The 19,471-nt window shown below is 40.2% G+C and overlaps 2 protein-coding genes across 9 annotated transcripts; one reads left to right on the plus strand and one right to left on the minus strand.

The window, feature by feature from the left end:
• Positions 1–696: 696 nt before the first annotated feature.
• On the plus strand, positions 697–12,288 carry arhgef16 (Rho guanine nucleotide exchange factor (GEF) 16). 4 transcript variants are annotated; one of them, XM_061058146.1, is made up of 15 exons: positions 697–868; positions 1,556–2,176; positions 2,641–2,692; positions 4,072–4,235; positions 4,593–4,649; positions 6,173–6,333; positions 7,633–7,785; positions 7,880–8,009; positions 9,001–9,075; positions 9,211–9,303; positions 9,465–9,616; positions 10,366–10,548; positions 10,755–10,825; positions 11,012–11,113; positions 11,262–12,288. In XM_061058146.1, exons 2-15 carry the CDS (start codon positions 1,616–1,618, stop codon positions 11,399–11,401), a joined length of 2,094 nt encoding a protein of 697 aa, XP_060914129.1. In that variant the 5' UTR covers positions 697–868; positions 1,556–1,615; the 3' UTR covers positions 11,402–12,288. The 4 variants fall into 4 exon arrangements, with proteins under 4 accessions (XP_060914129.1, XP_060914130.1, XP_060914131.1 ...); XM_061058147.1 differs by lacking the exon at positions 697–868 and adding an exon at positions 1,257–1,472; XM_061058148.1 differs by lacking the exon at positions 697–868 and adding an exon at positions 1,257–1,431.
• On the minus strand, positions 12,282–17,058 carry ybx1 (Y box binding protein 1). Of its 5 annotated transcripts, none has more exons than XM_061058153.1 (8): positions 16,787–17,055; positions 14,936–14,999; positions 14,640–14,673; positions 14,470–14,559; positions 14,050–14,340; positions 13,507–13,604; positions 12,937–13,223; positions 12,282–12,634 (listed from the first exon to the last, which is right to left on the minus strand). In XM_061058153.1, the coding sequence occupies exons 1-7, from the start codon at positions 16,890–16,892 to the stop codon at positions 12,983–12,985; spliced, it is 924 nt and encodes a 307-aa protein (XP_060914136.1). In that variant the 5' UTR covers positions 16,893–17,055; the 3' UTR covers positions 12,282–12,634; positions 12,937–12,982. The 5 variants fall into 5 exon arrangements, 4 of the variants coding, with proteins under 4 accessions (XP_060914136.1, XP_060914134.1, XP_060914135.1 ...); XM_061058151.1 differs by having other exon boundaries at positions 12,383–12,634; positions 13,987–14,340; positions 16,787–17,057; XM_061058152.1 differs by having other exon boundaries at positions 12,383–12,634; positions 13,519–13,604; positions 13,987–14,340; positions 16,787–17,056.
• Positions 17,059–19,471: the final 2,413 nt, after the last annotated feature.

Raw genomic sequence — 19,471 nt, forward strand, 5'->3', positions numbered from 1 at the left:
GCTTTTGTCTCCAACAGAAACACATGCACTGTAAAAACCCCATGAGAGTTCAACAAAAAAAACTTTAGGATCATGTTATTATTGTGGCTAATTTGACATGAGTCATCCATTTGTCCTATTCGATTATAATGCAGAAACCCACACAGTTTCAACAAAGAAAGAGGAGATACTAAGTTTAAAGATGTTGCAATACGGGGGGAGAAATCAGTTGAAGCAACTAACCTATGGGATTTTCAGATAAATCTTCGTTACATTTCATCCACGTTCAGTGTAAATTGGTCCGTGACGAAACTGTATTTCCTCAGTTTGGTCACCAGGTGGCACTAACAAGCTATATTTTGTCAACCATGCGTACAATATGTCAACATAATCAGAAAGAAGCATGGTAGCAATTCATTTGAGTATCAAATATATAAGAGCAATGCATCTCTGTGAATTTGAAAAATGCATTTTTTTATTCGTCAACTCGAAATCTACCTCTCGTCTGAATTGATTTGACAAATGTTTAATCTAGCGGGTTTTAATGTAAGTGTCAAAGAAATGGCTACGAAATACAAAGTTCTTGCTAGTTTTTATGTTGTATGTGCCTCCGTAGCCTCATGCCTCTGCCTGATTTATTCTAAATCGATATTTTTCCATGATTGATTGACACTCACCTGTAGTGACGTAGGCAACGCGGCTTAATGGGCGCCTGCAATAGGAGGAGGAAGTGAGTGAGTGAGTAAAAAAGAAATATGGAAAAGCGTGAAGCAGAGAAGTCCAGCTACTAAAGCTGCACTTCTCAACGCACCGGGCAGGCAGCAGAGGGAACCTGGTTGTTGAACTGTTCTATCAATTTATCAGACGCCTGGAGTTTCACCTTTGAAAGGTAAGACAGCTATTTGTTCCCAGCCTCCGTGTTTGCTGAACTGCGTGTCAGCGGTATGAACCATGGGAATGTGAGGTAGACATTTTTGCTCCCACCCTAATCCGTCTTCAGACAGCGAAGTTATTGAAAATGTAAACTGCTGTACTTAACTATTTAAACATATTTTTTCCATATTTTGCAGTAGTCCATTTTTTTAAAATGTTGTAGGCCCTACAAGTAATCTTAAAGTGTTATGAATGTTTTTAAAATGTTCATAAGAGTGAGGTCTGGATAGTCACCATTTGAAGATTTGGTGACCGCACCTGACAGAGGAGTAGCTGTATTAGTAAAAGTAAGATACTTTTTGTGTTGTTTCTGTGGTGCAGAGATTTGCTGAAGCAGAACTCTCCGTGTTTTTTTTGAGGGCAAGTGTGCGAGTTAGCTGTGAGTCACGGGTTAAGTCCCTTCAAAAGTGGGACTGACACAACTGGCTGCTCCGTCTGACCGACCGAGTGTGTGAACTGTGTCCCGGGTGAGGCGCCCTTCTTCGATGGTTTTTTGTGCCCCGCTGCGGGTCACTGGTGGTATTTCAGAGTCCTTCTGACAGAACAATCTTATATATGGTGTAAGTTTAGCCTAAACTTTCTGTGGTGTTAACTAATGTCACTGGTTCTGCATGTAAACAATGTAATTTTCCCTAATCTTAAGACTCTGCCAATGCTGTAGCTGCTGAAGAACTTAAAAAACCAGAGACAGAAGGAGGGAGCCATGTCGAACAGCCCGTCTGACAGCTGCACGGGCGGCCAGGCTTCTTCTTTTATTCTGGAGAGCAACTTCTCCACAGAACTCCATATATCTGAACCAAACGATGGGTGCTCCCAGTCACAAAGCTGTGAAAATTCAAATCTGCAGGGAGATGAGGTTGACAAGATGGTGGTGCCTCAGCAGGTGGTTCTCAGCACCCAGAGTCCTGCAGCACTGAAGGTTGGCACCCAACAACTCATCCCCAAAAATTTGGCTGTGGCCAGCCGGCCTAAAAACCGTTACCACACAACTGTGGTGACATTCCCATTGGGACTGGAGAACTCCAGCAGTGGGATCAGGAGTCGTCACTCAACCCAGGGTCCAGATTTGTCCTGGGAGGACTATGACAGTGATGGAGATGGTTTTTCTTTGAGGAGCAACCGCAGGAACAAATCGTACAGAGCGGCTGTGACCAGCCTGGACATTGAAGCCATGGCTGCGGGACAAGGGACTACATCCCAACTGAAACCTGTCAGAGAGGACAGGGCACCAAGTCCGAGTCCAGCTCGCAGCCCTACACGCAAGGTACATTGGCCCAGGGAGTTTTTGGTTATTGTACAATGTTAACTGTTTCATTTTTATGTATTTAAACAGAATTTGATATCATTAACAGTCATTTCATTCAACTGCAAAGACTTTATAGCCAAACTAGGTGAGTGAAAGTCTCAATTTTGATGCCAGTTCTGTTTTTCAAAATAAAACAGCCAAACACCTCACAGTAAGCATAGCTTATACCACTGAGATTCTCATTTAGTCATAGGGATAATAACTTGTTTCCACAACAGTCTGCAGACCAGTACCAGTGGTGAGGAAGTCTCTGTGGGGTTTTACCAGACTATACTTAAAAATGCTACAATTAGGGATTAACGGAACAGGCAGTGCTGAATTGGAGATTAGATATCATGGGAAAAAAAGATGTAATAAACACTGAGTGTTATTGAGACTCATGTATTCCACATTGTTAAACTGTAATACTATGTCCCCTCTAGAGAACTCTGGGAAGAAAGAGGAACCAGAAGAAGCGCGGCTCCTTCAAAGATGGTAGGTGTAATAATGTGTCACTGTGTCCACTTCTCTTATATTGTGACCACAAGACTACAAATAGATGGGAATTTTGTGTTGTAGATTTTTCACAATGTATATGTGAAAACAAACTGGATGTGCTGTGTGGTACCAATAACCAGCATGTAATAGCTTATAAAACAGGTGATGACCTAACAGAACATTTGTTGACTGTGAAAGAAACTGACTTGTGAGAAATTATATTGTTAAGTCCTGATTTATGAGCTATGATGTCCTCTATATTTAGACATGGCCACTTTATTCCATTTTAAATGTTATATCCGAAGACTGTGTGTGTGTGTGTGTGTGTGTGTGTGTGTGTGTGTGTGTGTGTGTGTGTGTGTGTGTGTGTGTGTGTGTGTGTGTGTGTGTGTGTGTGTGTGTGTGTGTGTGTGTGTGTGTGTGTGTGTGTGTGTGTGTGTGTGTGTGTGTGTGTGTGTGTGTGTGTATCAACGGATAATAATGTTGAATTGCGATGGTTTTATTGGACAGTTTTAAAGAGTTGATACTTTTGCTGTTAACAAATTCAATAGATGATCAATATTAGTTTACATCTGTTCATTTTACACTGTAAAAATCAAACCTTTGACCTTTAATTAACTTAATAGTATCTTTATTTAAATCAGTCTGTTTCCAAACAAATGAATTCTCACCTCCTACGCTGTAATTGTCAAAGTGCCCAATGTTTTTATGTTAACAGATTCAAACTGCGCTTCTGTCTTTCATTTAAAACACTGACCAGAATAGCTGCATTTACCATTTTTCAATACATCAGATTCAAGAATGCTAAACACAGATTTCTTTATGCATAAGCACAGGCCGAGTGAGGTAATAAAGGTAAGAGCCCAGGTGTTAAACCCTTTAAAATGTCTACCTTTTTTCTTTTACTGTTTTTCTCTGCTCTATTGTAGGGCTGGACGATATGGACCAAAACTCATATCTCGATATTGTTTAGCTGAATGGTGATCCTCAACATATATATATATCGATATTTCTTTTTTAACGGTGAAAACACATGAAAAAAAAACTACCTGTTTTTGAATTTAAAAAGTAATATTTTAAAATAAAAATGTTCCTTGAATACAATAAAATAGAGAGAGAGAGGAGGAGAAGAGGGACAGAGAGTCAGTCATCATCAGTGAGATGAGAAAAAGGTGAACTGGCACCTCTATAATGTTATTTTAATACAAAATAAACTAAATCAATATTAACGATATTGTCTTACCCTATATCTTGTTTGAAAATATATAACTTGATATATTTCCCAGCCCTACTCTATTGTCATGAACATGTGTTTTATCTGTGTGACATGACTCTGAGTTGATGCTTAAGCGATGTTTGCTGATGTGATCCCCCAGCTACACCGTGCCTCTACCAGGAGATTCGAGAGAGAGGCCTACATTCCACCAACCAGGATGAGCTTCTAGATGACTTTGTGGTTGTGGAGCCTCCCGTAGAGGACCAGGGCATTGTGGTCCAGAGCTACCGACCTGCACAGCTCACCTGGAGTCAGCTTCCACAGGTTAACGTCTAACTGCAGTGACATATGAATCACAACCATCAAGGGAAACCAAATGAAAAGCAAAAAACATAGAGTTCTGCAAAGACTTAAAACATCATAATCTCAAATTAAAGTCATTTAATTGAGAGTGATGCTGTAGTAAAGCTGAGTGGTTTTTTTTATCCAGCAGCTGTATAAACTGCTACACTACATGACCCCATATCATGTTCATGTGAAAACCTGCATCAAGCTAGTCCAGCAGGCTTAACGTTGAAGTTCATCTTAACAATCAACAAAAACAAGGTTTATCTCAAACATGCAGCAGAATGCAGATAGCAAAAATATGTTTATTTTTTCATTGGTATTTCTATTTTAAAGGTGAAGGAGACAGGTATCCTGACATTGATCTCACCTCAGGAGCGAAAGAGACAAGAGGTAAGTTTGTGTGTGTGTGTGTGTGTGTGTGTGTGTGTGTGTGTTTAATGTACTACAGAAAGCAGGGTGGCTCTTGTGCAGCTCAGTTGAGGAATATTTTTTTGTTCTATAATCATAATCATAATCAAAGGCTTCTTCCTTTGCTCACAATATTGCATCTGAGACGAACAGACATACAAGGAAGAAGCGATAGAGATCAGTGTGACACTACTTGAGGGTGGATTTTCCCTTTTACAATGTGTCTTTGCTAGCCGTCTTAACAGCAGATGTTGTGTCAATACCAAGGTCCACCCTGTGTGCACAAGAACCCTGAGTAAAGCCACACCCTGCCAGTGTGATCACATGAAGTGTATGTCCTCAGCGGGTGCTTGTTTTGCTCTTTTGGACCCTTTCGTCTCTCAACAGTTTTAGTTTCAGGGCTGAAGCAGAGGGCTCCAGGTTTGCTGCCTTCTCAACAATTTTAAGGCCTGATCTTAGAGATAAGGAAGAATTGTTCTGATGTTTGGATTTTTACATTGGATGAACTAAAAGTACTTCTCTTCTGGTGATCATACTGTGTAATAACAAATACTTTAGAAGACCTGTTAGTTGAACCAGAACAGAGCGGAGTGTCCCACAGACAAACTCCCCTCTGCTTTTATTTAAGAAACATTCAGCCTAAAAAAATCAAGGTTTGAAGGAAGTAGCTTTTTTTTGGTGTAGCACAAAGATGTCCTTTGGTCCAGTATGAATCAATGCACCTTCAGATAAAGTATGGGTGTGTAACATGTGTCATCAACCACCTGATCCCTTACCTATGATCCTGACCACAAACAACACTCTAAGCAACTCATTTTCAAAATATTTCTGAAGTTATTCATCATAAAATGACCTTTGACACTTTGATAAAGGAGCTACTGCGGATGTATTCTATTTCTGGGTATATTGTGATTTCTTTTGAAACTTGGTATATCTATTTTCCTCCAGTATGCAGGAAATATGAGGAGCACAAGTAGAGTCTAACACATCTCCAACAGATATCAGATTCTAGTGTTGCTCAGTATCATAACCCCAGGTTCAACATCGCGCTTCAATGTTGAAGTAATGAGATGTTTTTCAACTAGTTAGTTGAGAAGTGATGCTATAGAGCAGTCTCATTAGACCAGAATGCATTGCAACCATTGAATATATTTAATTACTGTCAACTACATGTCTGTTGTTCTTTTGAAAACTCCCTTTCTGCTTTGCTCTGTCTATATTTGTATAAAAGTCAGCTGAATGCAGACAGAACAGAACATTTTTTGTCAAATTGAAAAAAAGGAACTCTGGAGAGTGTAGGGATTAACCCAAGTCCCTCAATGAGAAAGATGACTCCCTAAAACGTTGATAAAAAACACCTTTACCAAACCAAAAATCCCTATCACAGAAAATGGAAAAATCAGTCCAGGGTGAATTTTCCTCTCCTTTTTTTATTTGATAGCTAAAAAGAAAGTACAATTGTGTCCACATGGACTCTCATTTGAATATTCATTGTTGTTTAATAGGCCATCTTTGAGATCATCACATCGGAGCACTCGTACCTGCACAGCCTGGGTATCCTGGTGCGGCACTTCAAGAGTAGCGAAGCCTTGAAGAAGACGATGACTGCCACAGAGCACCATCACCTTTTCTCTAACATCTCTGTCATCCACCAAGTCAGCAAACGGTGGGAACAACTTTTCATATTCTTACCGTCTGGATTATTCCCATGCTGTTTGTGTGCATGAGGTGGATGGAAAACTAGTTGGGGGGGGGGGGGAGGTTCACTCACTCAATCTAACACCAGATGATGTTAGCAGTGTTTGAAGCAGTGTCCTGTTCTCTGCATGCAGTATCAACTAGTCTTTACAGACTTTAAACCTTGTTGTGGGTCAAATGGGTTCCGGCTGAGAAAGTGTTTGTAGTGGAAATTTAGAGAATCAGGTCGACTATTTGCCCCAAGTATGTCTTCAGTATCCTGTAGGCTCCATCGACATGTCATAACATGCTAGCCAAACTGGTTGTGCTGCTCTGAATGGTATTCCCGGGCTTTAAGATGACAATGTGTTTGAAAGCAGCCTGTTCTGTATATTGCTGAAAACATTAGGTTGAATGAGAATAAAACCAGTATTCACAGCAAGATGTCTCCTTTTTGTTGATCCTCTTGTTCTCTCTAAAAAACAGGACCTGTCAAACTATAAAGTAGAAAGTGTCTCTCACAAGCTGTATGACATGTTGGACATACAGTATTGTGTATTTGAATGAGAGTCGGGTTGGGCTGTTTCCCAGGTGTCATTTTACTCCTTTTTGTTAAAAAGGTACTTAGTCTAGGCGGGGCTGAAAGTTATTTGTGATGTTAATAATGCTAATGATGAAAAGGCTTCACAAAGCTTCGGCAGAAAGGATCACTTGGATCTTGAAGTAAAAAAAGATTTTAAAAAAGAGGTTTAGTATTTCTGTGTAATGTGTGCTTTAAGGACTCTTTGAATTTTAATTTCACATTTTCAGTCCCTTCATAGTTAAATGGAGCAGCTGTCTTTTGTTTGGAAGTTACAGGCTCAGACATTATTTCTACTGGCTACACAACAGTTATAAACATGACCTTACATTGCAAGAACCATCACTTAAGTAACAACAATGACACCATCACGTAAATGGGCTCTGACACAGTATATTATGCGATGGACAGTTTGGTTTTGACAAAGTAAACAGTAACACAGTTTGTTGTTACATAAGTTTGTAGTTCATATTAGATTATGGTACCTGTTTGAGGATGGTAGCATCAAACTGAAAATGCAGATACATTAATTTATAAGAGGATTTAAGCATTGCTCAAACACCAATATCCTAAAGTTGAAGGCCTGACGTTATCACATTCAGTTCAGCCTGGACACACAGCTTTATGTATCCTGCTCAATCATTCAGTCTGTGGGAGGAAAAAACACTTCCACTTCTTTTTTAACCTCCCCCTCTCTCTCCATTTCAGGTTTTTTGAGGATCTTGAACGGCGTCACTATGACAACCCAGTTATCCGGGACATTAGTGATATTGTTCAGAACCACGCTGCCCACCACTTTGAGCCCTACATTGTGTACTGCTCCAACGAGACCTTTCAGCAGAGGACGCTGCAGAAGCTGCTGTGAGTAGTCCAGAACATCGTAAGAAACTGAGACGTTTTTGGCATCACTATTTCATGGTTAGCTAAAAAAGCCCTCTGTCCTTCTGTCTGTTAGGACCAGTAACACTGCTTTTAAAGAGACCCTGAAGCAAATAGAAGGGAGCGCCGAATGTGGAAGCCTGCCCATGATCTCTTTCCTCATCCTTCCGATGCAGCGAGTCACCAGGCTGCCCCTGCTGCTGGATGTCAGTATAACCTTTGCCTTTTTTTTTTACATGAGCAAATTGTGAACATATATGTCTCATGTCTCCACAGCAATGAAACAAACCTATTCACAGCAGTTTTTTGCTGACTTTTATTTTTTTTATTTATTCATATTTTTGTGATTAAAAAAATAATTTCAGCTTAAATTACATAGAAACATTTTAAAATAGATTTTAAGCTAAACTTATAATGCCCAATGGCCTCTGCTTTTCCTCAAAAGTATAGGTAATAGATTGACTGTCACTCAGAGAACATTCTTTACCTGATTGTGTTACTTGGGAATGTGCTCACCACATCATGTCCATGTTCTCCAAGTTTTCCCTTAATTTAAAACTTTATACAAACACTGAAATGACCCAAGAATGTATTCCAAAAACCCACAGATAGCGAGTCCGGAGGCTAAAATATTTGTGTATGCATGCTCTCTTTCTGCTGCTGGTAAACACACCTGTCGCTGACTTTTGCAGTAGTTTTACTTGAGCTTTAATGTTTAGAGATGATAGAAAGAAGAACAATACAATAGACCATCCTTCAAGTATGCTGCTTTGATGCCTCTTTGTTTTAAAGAGAAACAGTTGCACTCTGGTATTGTAAGGATGATGAAATCCATTCTTAGTTTTGTGTCTAATGTGTGTAGTTGAGCTGTGGAAAATGTCATACATAACAATATCTCTTAGACTGGGGTTAAAGGGCCTGTATTGGGCCTGAGTCATCAGGAGTCACAGCAATTTAGAGCTGTGTGCCATTAGTATATAGTAGCTGTGTAACTGTATGCTGTCTCCATGTGGCAGCATGCAAAGGTTTAAAAGTGAAGGACCCAAAACAGGACCCTAAGTAACACCATAATCCATTTTATGGCTTTAAGAAAAAAACCATGCATACAAGGAATCTGTCTTTAAGCTAAACGTATATTCATGTACATTGTATTATTATTTTTTTGTTAAACCTAATACCTTTCTTTTTGTCTTTCAGACAATTTGCCAGAAAACTCCAGACAAGACAGCAGAATACTTTGCTGCTGTTTGGGCACTGCACGCCATCAGCAAGGTACAGATGTTGAGAAAAACCCAGCTGAAGGGCTGAATAGCACTGTTTGGCCTCATAATGATAAGTGTTCTATGGAGAAATGGTGTTTTGAGTTGATGATAATTTATCTCATTAATGCAATTATTATGACCACAGTTGGTTGCCAGCTGCAATGATGGGGCTAGGCGAATGGAAAGGACAGAGCAGATGTACACTATCCAGAAACAGATGGATTTTGGTAGAATTAAGGTAAGGGCTGACCATATTCTTTTTAAAACACCTTTGATGAGTTTATATGACACACATTTTACTTATTGGGTGGCTTTAATGTTTTTCTGACTCTTCATGTTAGTGCTATGGTTAGTAGTCTAGTAAACTCATATCTACTGAAAACTCTTGTGTCCCTGTAGCCATTTCCTCTGGTGTCATCATCACGGTGGCTGAAGAAGCGGGGTGAGCTTGCTGTCAGTAGTGAAGAGCTCAGCATCTGGAGGGCTTTCAGCAACAAGAGCTACTACCTGTTTCTCTTCAATGACGTACTGATTGTCACAAGGAAGAAGAGGTCAGTGGGATAAAAAATATATAATTTATTTCCGATTATTTTAAATGTGAAGTCTTAAATAATATCATAAAGGAAAGTGTTAAACTGCATAGTCAATTCAAAAACCTTAACTGCTCTTCTACAGACCAAATCACACTAAAAAAAAAAAATTATACAAACTGGACATGTGCTTTAATGGGGTGCGGCTGAAAAAGACAAAATTATGAACTACAACAAGATTTTGGAGCATTTCATAAACTTTTCCTGGTGTCTCCTGTTGATAATTGAGTAAATCCAGCCGCTGTGAGGAGGGGAACATAGAAACTAGAGAGGAAAGAGCATAGAGGAAGGGGACAGAAAAAGGAGAGTGTGGATGTTGTGTGCAGGCATACTTGAGATTCTTCAATCTTGCATTCAGCCTGTCAGCTTAACAGTCTACTGCTTTCTGTTTTGAGTTAGGGAGAAACCAAACAATGTCAGCTCAGAGACAGGAGTTGCCAACAACACTAGAGTCATTTTCTAGTTTTATAAGTCCACACTGCCCTCCAGTCTTCAGGTTATAATACGCAGGAAATACAATTAGCAGATAATCATGGAATGTGTTTTGAACATGTGTGGGCTGAGGCTGGATTCAGCTAAGCTATAAGTTGCAAAACGTCATTCAAGCACATTATTTCTGTGACTGGTCGAGCACGTTTTGATCAAAGGACCAAATTTGTCTCGATATCATATGAAAAGGAAATATAACTAAAGTCAGTCTATCTGTCCAGTGAGGAGAGCTTTGTGGTGATGGACTACGCCACAGCAGAGAATGTGGAGGTGGAGGTTGGTGAGGATGCAGAAGGACGGTCGCCTACGCCTTCCAAGAACAGCCACTTTCTTTCCTTCAGACTGCGAATGAGCAAGAATAGTGAAGGGAGAGCAGAGCATATCTCCCTGGTGGCCGAGTCCAGGTATTGCTGCTTTCAATTCTATCAGTCCCATTCAAATGATGAACGGCAAAAGCCTGCTAAAACCCATAGCTGTTGTTTTGTGTTTGGCTCCCTCTTCTGACAGAGCGCTTTATGACAAGTTGAAACTTGTGTTTTATTTCTGTTGCACAACATTAGACAAAGGATTTTGACTCATACTTAATGGTGCTGTTGTGTCCCTGTTGAAGGGTGGACCGGGCACGTTGGACAGTTGCTCTTTCTGAACACAAGGAGACGGGTGTCTCCACTCCAACAGCTGGTAAGTTAGTATGAATCTTATTTAAATAAAAGTGTATATGAATACAGTTTACATGAAACTGTAGTAAGATTCTCTATTCTTCACAGGAGGCTAGTAAGATAAACCACAGGAAGAGTTTATTAAAAAAAAAAACAATGGAAAAATAAATAATGGGTACATTAAAAGTTTAGCATTTTTGTCTCTCAGGTCAGCCACAATACGAAGCCTCAAAAGCATACATGCCAAAGGAACCAGATGAGTTGGGGCTGCAACAGGCTGAGCTTGTCATTGTCCTGCTAAAGGAAGAAGGTACATGTGTATTTGTATTTTAGCTTTATGCTTATGTGCTATCCAACATCATAAACAGACCTTCATGCTCTATCAGTGTTGTCTTCTATAATGGCATGAAGAAGAACATGCAAGAATACAGATTAAATGAACTCTGTCCTCCACCTAGCCTGGTGTTATGGGGAGAGAATGCGTGATGGAGAGAGAGGCTGGTTTCCTGCCGGCTGTGCAACAGAGATTACCAACCCTACTGCCATGGAGAACAACGTGCAACGCATGAAACGCCTGCGCAGAGAAACTAATGTGTGAGCAACTCAATTGCTTGACTCTCAGACAGGAAAATAAAATAAAACACCTTCAGGTAGAATGGTGAAACTTATGTTAGGTTTCAGTTCAACTTCACTGCTGGTAAATCATAATGAACATTAGTGGTCCAGATTAACATTACTGAAGCCTGAAATACATGAATCATGGTAGGAAAAGTCAGAATGTCCTGGAAACCTAAAATGAATACAATTTAACCATAAAGTTTCTACTTTACCCAATGGTTGGGATAGTTGTCAATTTATCTTAAAACAATTATTTTAAAATACTCCTTAGGTTAAATGAACTGTTAATTTGGCAACAAAGATTCATTACTTTTGTAAATTAAACGTGTTTTTACCCTTTATGTGCAGCCAATAAAGAACAGACATCTGAAATAGCAGGGTAGTTGGTTTAGCTGTACATATGAATTTTTACTTTTTGAACTAAAATATTAACTACAGGTGAAGCGCAGGAATTTGAGATCTTCAGTTGGTCTACTTTCACCATGTCTGCAAAATAATATTCAAGTGTATTATATACACTTGCTGCCACGAGTCACTTAACCTCAGGATTATGAACTTAAACAAATGTTGGTTACATTTCTTGTAGAGTAACATTGTTGTTGCATGATGCTTTGTTTGGTAGTGTTTGGTTATGTTAGTAAAAAAAATGTCAATTTATCTATCAACATTTTGGTAAAATGTTTGCAATTTAAAATGCATATTTTTTAATTGTACCAATGTCCAGTAAGGTTTTATTAAATAACAAGTACAGCATTACACAATCTTGTAGTTGTCTAAATGTATCTATAAATACTTTGTCAAATTCTGTGATTTTGTAATAGTTTAGCAACCGTGTAACAAAGATTAAAGACACAACTTGAGACTTTTTTTTGTCTGGTTTCTGGACTTTATTTGAGCTTGCAGTTTGTTAAAATGTTTGAATACATAAAAAGTTATTTAAAAATGTCAAACTGACCAGATATCAAATTCCATTTTTATTTAAAAACCATTTGGTGTAAAAACTTAGGACAGATTTAGAAAAACATTTGCTGTTTCCCCAAAATGTTTTGTTGCTGTCACATAAAAATAATGAAAAAAAAAAACAGGTCTGCATAGATTCTGCAGGCAATCAGTGGTAATCTGGTCAAATGCATGGTGCAAGCTTGTGACGATCGTCAAGTCAAATCTTTATTGCTCAGATCTTGTTTGATGTTTCTTCTTGTTGACAAATAAACTGTAAAGGAACACAAAACAGTCAATTAATAATCTGTAAACATCATAGTAGAAAAAGAATCTTAAAACCAAAGCTGCAGCTGTTATGGAAATGGAAAATAGTGACCAGGCTCTCTGGGATGAATTTGATTTATTAAGTCCTGCATTACCTCAAACTTAGTATTATCTACCACAGAGCCTAAAAATGAAAAAGCTAGGAAGGATTACTTGGAGAGGGGGGAGCTAGACGATTTCCTAGCAGGTAATGATCATTGACTTTTGAAGGAAATGATTAGGAAAGACCAGTATCGACTATTTACTAACCCGGACGATGGTAAAAGATGGTAGGTGCCGGAGGGCAGGTTGTTTCCTACTCAGCCCCACCCTGCTGGGCCTCGGGAGCGGACGTTTTCTCTGCAGATGTGTCACCTCCTGTCTTGGGCTCCTTGTTTTCCGGGCCGGGTTTGCCACCAGTCTGTTGGCGTCTGCGGCGATAGTTGAAGTTGCGGCGGTAGCGCCGCTGGCGGGGCTGTTGGTTCTCACCACCTTCGCCGCCCTGATTCTCCTTGTCCTCCTCGCCGTCCCGCACCGGTCTGGGACGGGGTGGACCCCTGGAGTTAACAAGCAAAAACCATTCAGATATATGCAACCCCCAAGAGAGTGGTGGCTAATCTATATGAAGATAAATGTACATGATACACATTTGGATGCACAGCTGCTATTTGAGGTTAGGCTGCAATAAAGGGAGGGCGTCTCTCGCCAAAACAGGTGGCATCATCAGGTTAATTTCAGTAGGCAAAATGTAGTCGAGCAGTCTCTGGCTATGATCCAGACTGTCTATCTCTTTACTCTCCCCTTGTTGCAGCCCTGCATCAATAAAGCCAACATGCAAACCTTGGTCTGAACCTTGGTCGGAAGCCTCTGTAGTAGTTCTGCCTCACTGGTTTGTTGCCCTGGTCTGGACCTCCCTGGTTCTCGTCACCCTCACCTCCCTAGAGTCAAATAGAACATACAACTGACACATAACTTTTTCAAGGGTCATCAAAAAGGCATTTTTTTTTAGAACATTCATTATGTAACATTACAGTCCATAGCTGTGATGAAACAGCTTGACCCTACATGAGACCTGTATCAGTCACACTGATAAAAGTGCAAGATAAAGTAGGTCCAACTAAACTAAGATTATGGAGTTATTTGAGTCAATTTGCAAGATATTGGCAAGACCCCCGATACACCAAGATTTTCTGTTCACAACCACGTGGCCGTGAAGGAGAGGTTTTAGAGTTGTGTATGACATCAACCTACTAAATGTCCCGACTTTATCATGGGACTGCTGGGTGCCTGCTTCGGGTTAGAAGCCCTGTGACGGCGTACCTCAGTCATCTCTCCACGTGGTGCGTTGGTGTATGGGGGCCGTCGGCCGTAGCGTCTACGTACAAAGTATGGCGGGTAACGCCGTCTGCCGGGGTAAGCGGGCCTGCGCTGCGGTTGCTGTGAGTCTCCTTCTGGGGCGCTCTCTCCCCCATCACGGCTGCCTTTGTCACGGCCTCCACTGCCTCCACTGCCTGGCTCACCCTCTCCATCACTCTGGTAGTTTTCTGGATAGTCTCCACCACGGGGAGGGCCCCTTCTCCGGGGATAGCGCCTGTAGCGGTTCCTATCAGCGGCGTACTTACTCCCCTGGACTGCAACACCTCCTGGGCCAGTGACGTTTGCCGCCTCTGCTCCCTTTGTATATTGGAATTTTCAATGAAAATTAATTATGGAAATTATTGACATTGGGAAAACATTTTTAAAGATCTGTAAGTCACTACAAGCTAGTCACAGACTTAGATCACCACTATAAGTCTATCTTACCTTCTCCCCCTCTACTACATCAAACTCCACAGTTTCTCCATCTCCAACACTGCGAAGGTATTTTCTCGGGTTGTTTTTCTTGATGGCTGTCTAAAAAAAGCAATTGTGTAAGATTTATGTGTATGGCCAATTTACAAAAAAAACAAAAAAAAAAGTTTCTTACAACTTACCTGGTGTACAAAAACGTCCTCTTTTGTATCATTCCTTGAAATGGAACAAAAAAAGTTAAGTTACACATTAATATATTTTTGAGCAACAGAGTGCAACATTGTATCTATAGACATGTAACTAAACCAGTAATTATAAGGATTATTGTAGCACTGGATGTATTAACAACATATGGAGCCGCATTTAAATTGTCTTGTCAGCTGGTAAGCAAAAAGCCATAATAGGATTGGAGCAGTTCCTTCGGACACAGCTGTTATCAGGGGCTTTGTAGATAAGTGATAAGGTGGGATCCACTTACCTATTGATGAAACCATATCCATTCCTGACGTTGAACCATTTGACTGTACCCAAGACTTTTGTTGCTGCAATCAGAAACAATACAGGCAAAATCATCAACCAAGTTTAATATTTTTTTTAGAGTATTTCCCCCTTCAAGATCACAATTATATAATGTACTAAGTATTACTGAAAGCATATGCTTATCTTATCCATGTTTCACAATTCCTGATAATAGTGAGGGAATAAGATTACGACAGATGATTAAAAACAACCAAAGGAAACATAATAATATGAAGGTTATTTTTAAATCACAACTGTTGCCCTTTTTATAGATCATGGTAGTTGGGGAGCCCAATGCCAGCTGCACTAAAGTGCGACATGATAAGAGAGTACTATGACCCAATAATGACTACGCTGTTTCTCATGCGCTCGTGGAATTATAATAAAACCAGTGCCTTAATCTCATGAAGCTATAGTCGTTAGACATAGGACATCAGTATTACTAATATTGCGACATAGCAGTTGTCATTATTTCAAACAACTACAGACCTACTGCCCCATTTTAGCCGCACGTTTCAGGACTCAGGCGTTTACACGTGGTAGAATCGCGGCCGGGTGCGTTAGCGACCAGCGTGCCGAGGTTGATTCAAGCATAGTAGCTAAGTCGTTAGCTGGGTCCATGCGGTTCAATTAAAGCCAGAAATTGAAACACAGCCATGACACGCAAGTTTACATCCATTGTAAAAAAACACTATGGAAAATAGTAAACCTATCGTTGCTGATAACTACTTTATTCACAAATTAGATACAGGGCGAAAAACTCAATGGAATCAAGTCGGCGGACATTTTGAGTGTCTCCTGCTGCCAGGCAAATAAACGCTTGCCGGCTAGGCTCGTGTAGCCTGGTTAGCCAAGGAGCTAACGTTACCACCCCTGTGCTTAGGCCAAAATGCTAGCCCAGTTAGTAGCTAAATTCGACAAACGTTACCAGTAATGTGTTCTTACATCAGGAACCCACTTTCCCCCTTACCGGGTTTGAAAACTTTGATTACCAAAATGATGTGCTTTTATTATAATTATTCTGGGAGAAGAAGCCGTAACGCGCAACCAGAGTGGCTCGTGTGAACAAAGGGGGGGTTAGCAGCTAACGACGACAGTTGTAGCGTTAGCAGTGAAACAGTCTACTTTGTGTTTTTAATGTTTAATCTTCACGGAACAACAGCAGCCGTTCACGTTCCAACGGAACGACGTTAACTTCAACCGCTCGACCACAGAACGTGTAACGAACAGTTTGTTACCAACGGTCTGATACACACTTCAACGGCCAGCCGGTAACACGGCATTCTGTGACGGTTACAGACGTTAAAATGTCGATTAACCGGACAGACAAACGGCTCTGATCACAGTGAACAACGACAACAACAACAACAGCATATCACTGATTTGTTGTCTGATGGAGAAACATGAAACATTTACCGGTGACATTAACAAATCCCCCATAAAATAACAGAAATATTAAGCTAGTCTTCATAATACGACCAATCCTCCAACTGACACTTTTGCACGTGTTTTTTCATCTTAAGATACAATTTCGTTAAATCGTTTTTTGATTTTCATGCAATTTTCTAACCTGAGTCTTCTCAGTGTTATACGTACCAAGAGGGAACCGAGAACGGACTTGACGGTTATTTACTGATTTCTCCACGTTGAGACGCAGTGTTACTCGGTATTATCTGATCGTTAACATTGTGTAACTTCAACCAGTGATCGGCTCGTTAACGTTAGCAGCCGTTGCTTTTTCGCATGGGCTTTGCTGTGCCAAAAGCACGTTAGCTAACTTAGCTAACTAGCGCGTTTCTATTAGTCTTACCGATGACCTTCTTATCCCCCGCGGAAGCTGCGGCTGCCGGGCTCGATGGTCTCTCCTCATCGGCAGCAGGCTGCGGCGGTTGTTGTGTCTCGGCCTCGCTGCTCATGGTTACTACTAGTTGGTAATGGCTTCTGCCGGCGGCGGCTCTCTGCTATGTTTCCCGGTGCTAGATGGTAACCTGGGCCGGCGGTGGTGGGGGCTACTGCCTTGGGGCTCTCTGCTTTCCTCTTTCCGCTCCCGTTGCCGATCGAACTGGGCAGAATGAAAAACTGTGCCGGGGAATGTTCCTGGTCGGGGTCCGCCCAACTGCTCTTCGAATTGGTTGGAATTTGTAAACGCAATCCCATTCGCTGATTGGGTTGTCAATCTAGTTTGAGGACAAGGTTTGCTAAAACATGATTGGCTAAAATAGAATATACCTGTTCACTATCGCCGCCCCGGAGTGATGTCAAAGCCAGACAAGAGAGACAGATAACCGTGACACTTTGGGAACAGAGTGTGTGCTTGGTTGTTTAGTTAGTCTTAAAATTGATTTTACAAATTATAAAAAATCAAAACAATCATTTAATAACATTTTTGCAAAAGATTGATCATACATTTGCAGAAATGGACATTAGATGTATAAGTCTAGGCTATGTTTTTGGAAAAAATGTCCTCTGTTGAGTTTACTTGATACTGCTGAACAGTTAAAGGCTTGTAAGGAAGATGCCTCGTAAATTGAAACAACCCTTGAACTGTTATCAGTTTTGTCTCTGACGCCGTCGGCTGTATTAATTGTTATTTTGGTAATTTTATGCTTGTCTGAGATTGAACGACATGAAATGAAATATGAAATATTGAATCTGTTGCCCCATACCCAGTTGGGAAATGTATTGCGGAAAAAAACATCTAAAAAAGGGGATAACTTGATCAGTCAGTCAGTATATAATCCATAGAACGTGATGTTCATGTTATTTTCAATTGTTCTACAGCATTTTCACGTTTGCACTGGCATTGTACCTCTCAATCAAACATGATACTAAGGAAGATTTGGGATGGGAGCCCATTGCAGAACGATTTAGAACATTAAGTTCTCCGCAGTCTATACAGCCAATGGACTGCTTTATAGGCTACCGTAACATTTGAACCGAAAAAAATGCGTTAATAGCCTATTTCAAATCAAAAAGTAGCCGAACTATTAGCCTACATTTAAAAATGACATTACATTGTTAGAGATAAGTCCCTTTTCTGTCCTGACCGTTTTGAATCAAGGTCATGTCAGGACACATTACACCCACGATGAACAATAACCATATGTAGGCTAAACGAAAAGCAATTTATTTGATTGTGTCCTCACATGCACTATTTGGAAAATTACAGGGAAATCGTTGAAATTGTCTTTCCTTTTCAGCAAATTGATCTTTAATATTATTCACGAGAAATATTTGAATTAATAGAGCTCAAATAATAATAATTACTCCCATGTCTATACTGTCACACAATTTGATTCTTATCTCATCATGCGCTGCACAATAAAGTGGTTAAATGCCTTCATTATCCTGAGTGTATCCAGAAACTCCACTTCCAGTACAGAACAGAGAGACCCAGACTGAGTGTGAGACAGCCCCCACCCCACCCATTGTCATGGTAATGCTCCACTGGCACTGTTATGAGCGCTGGCTGATGTGTGAGAGCTCGCTGTTAATTGCCGAGCCTAGTTCTCCCACACAAAGATGGGCTTTAGCATTGACCCCAGAAAGCGCACCCCCCAACCCCCACACCCCCTCTTAAAAAAAAACAACCTTCTTCCTGCCTCCATAAGAACAGAGTCTCCATCTGAAAGGATTCTTTTATGGGAACGGTATCCAAGGCAGAAGAGGGAGAGCATGGATGGGGGAGGGGTCTGGTGGCTTGGATTTGAATGGATGGCTGGGATAAGAAGAGGTAGCCATAAGTTCAGCAGAGGATTGCTTGGCACGGGAGTATGTGCCTTGGAGGACTCTCGTGCCTTTCTTTGTAAAAATGTTTCCATCCTCAGCTTCATGGTGATTGGTTTCACATCGATTATTTCCTACTATCAAATCAGAACCAAACTATACATCTCGGCGAAATTCCCCACGATAAATTCTCCCCTTTAAAGCCAAAGATTCTTTTGATTACATTTTTTTTTCTAGGTCATACACATACATGGGGGGAAATGAATTGGATACTACCAAAACACTTTATAATGTATTGCGTACATAATGTTCTTACAATATTCAACTAAGTTAAATTCAAAGTAGATTAAATAATGATTTTATCTAGCTTCTAAAATACACTTTAAATATCTTAAATAATATCAATACAAAGTCTGTAAAAAAGACTGAAAATAATTTCAGATTTTTTTCACTTGCATGTTCCCATACTGACCAGTGTTATTACTGAAATAAATGCAGTCTGCCCTACATCATGTTAATTTCCCTGGTTACTTCATTGAGCATTTTGTCAAAACTAATTACATCTTTATGTAGTCAAAGTATTTGGGATAAGAGAGCACTACAATATTGAATACAGACAATAACAATAACCCTAAAAAAAATAACCTATCAATCCTCATACACTCTTAAGTAGAATGTGGTAGGATGCAGATGGAAAAGAACATGATGTCCAGAATTTTAGAAAAAAGTAAAACAATTTATTGGTCACAACTGATAACACGATGTGGTT

This window comes from Labrus mixtus, chromosome 15 (assembly GCF_963584025.1).
Source record: "Labrus mixtus chromosome 15, fLabMix1.1, whole genome shotgun sequence".
NCBI lineage: Eukaryota > Metazoa > Chordata > Actinopteri > Labriformes > Labridae > Labrus > Labrus mixtus.

Coding starts and splice junctions, on each gene's coding strand:
- arhgef16 (XM_061058146.1), top strand. CDS start 1,616: ATGTCGAACAGCCCGTCTGACAGCTGCACGGGCGGCCAGGCTTCTTCT. Junction 2,177..2,640: donor CTCGCAGCCCTACACGCAAG/GTACATTGGCCC, acceptor TGTCCCCTCTAG/AGAACTCTGGGAAGAAAGAG. Junction 8,010..9,000: donor GGCTGCCCCTGCTGCTGGAT/GTCAGTATAACC, acceptor TTTGTCTTTCAG/ACAATTTGCCAGAAAACTCC.
- ybx1 (XM_061058151.1), bottom strand. CDS start 16,892: ATGAGCAGCGAGGCCGAGACACAACAACCGCCGCAGCCTGCTGCCGAT. Junction 15,000..16,786: donor GGGGGATAAGAAGGTCATCG/GTAAGACTAATA, acceptor TTCTGATTGCAG/CAACAAAAGTCTTGGGTACA. Junction 14,674..14,935: donor GGATATGGTTTCATCAATAG/GTAAGTGGATCC, acceptor TTCCATTTCAAG/GAATGATACAAAAGAGGACG.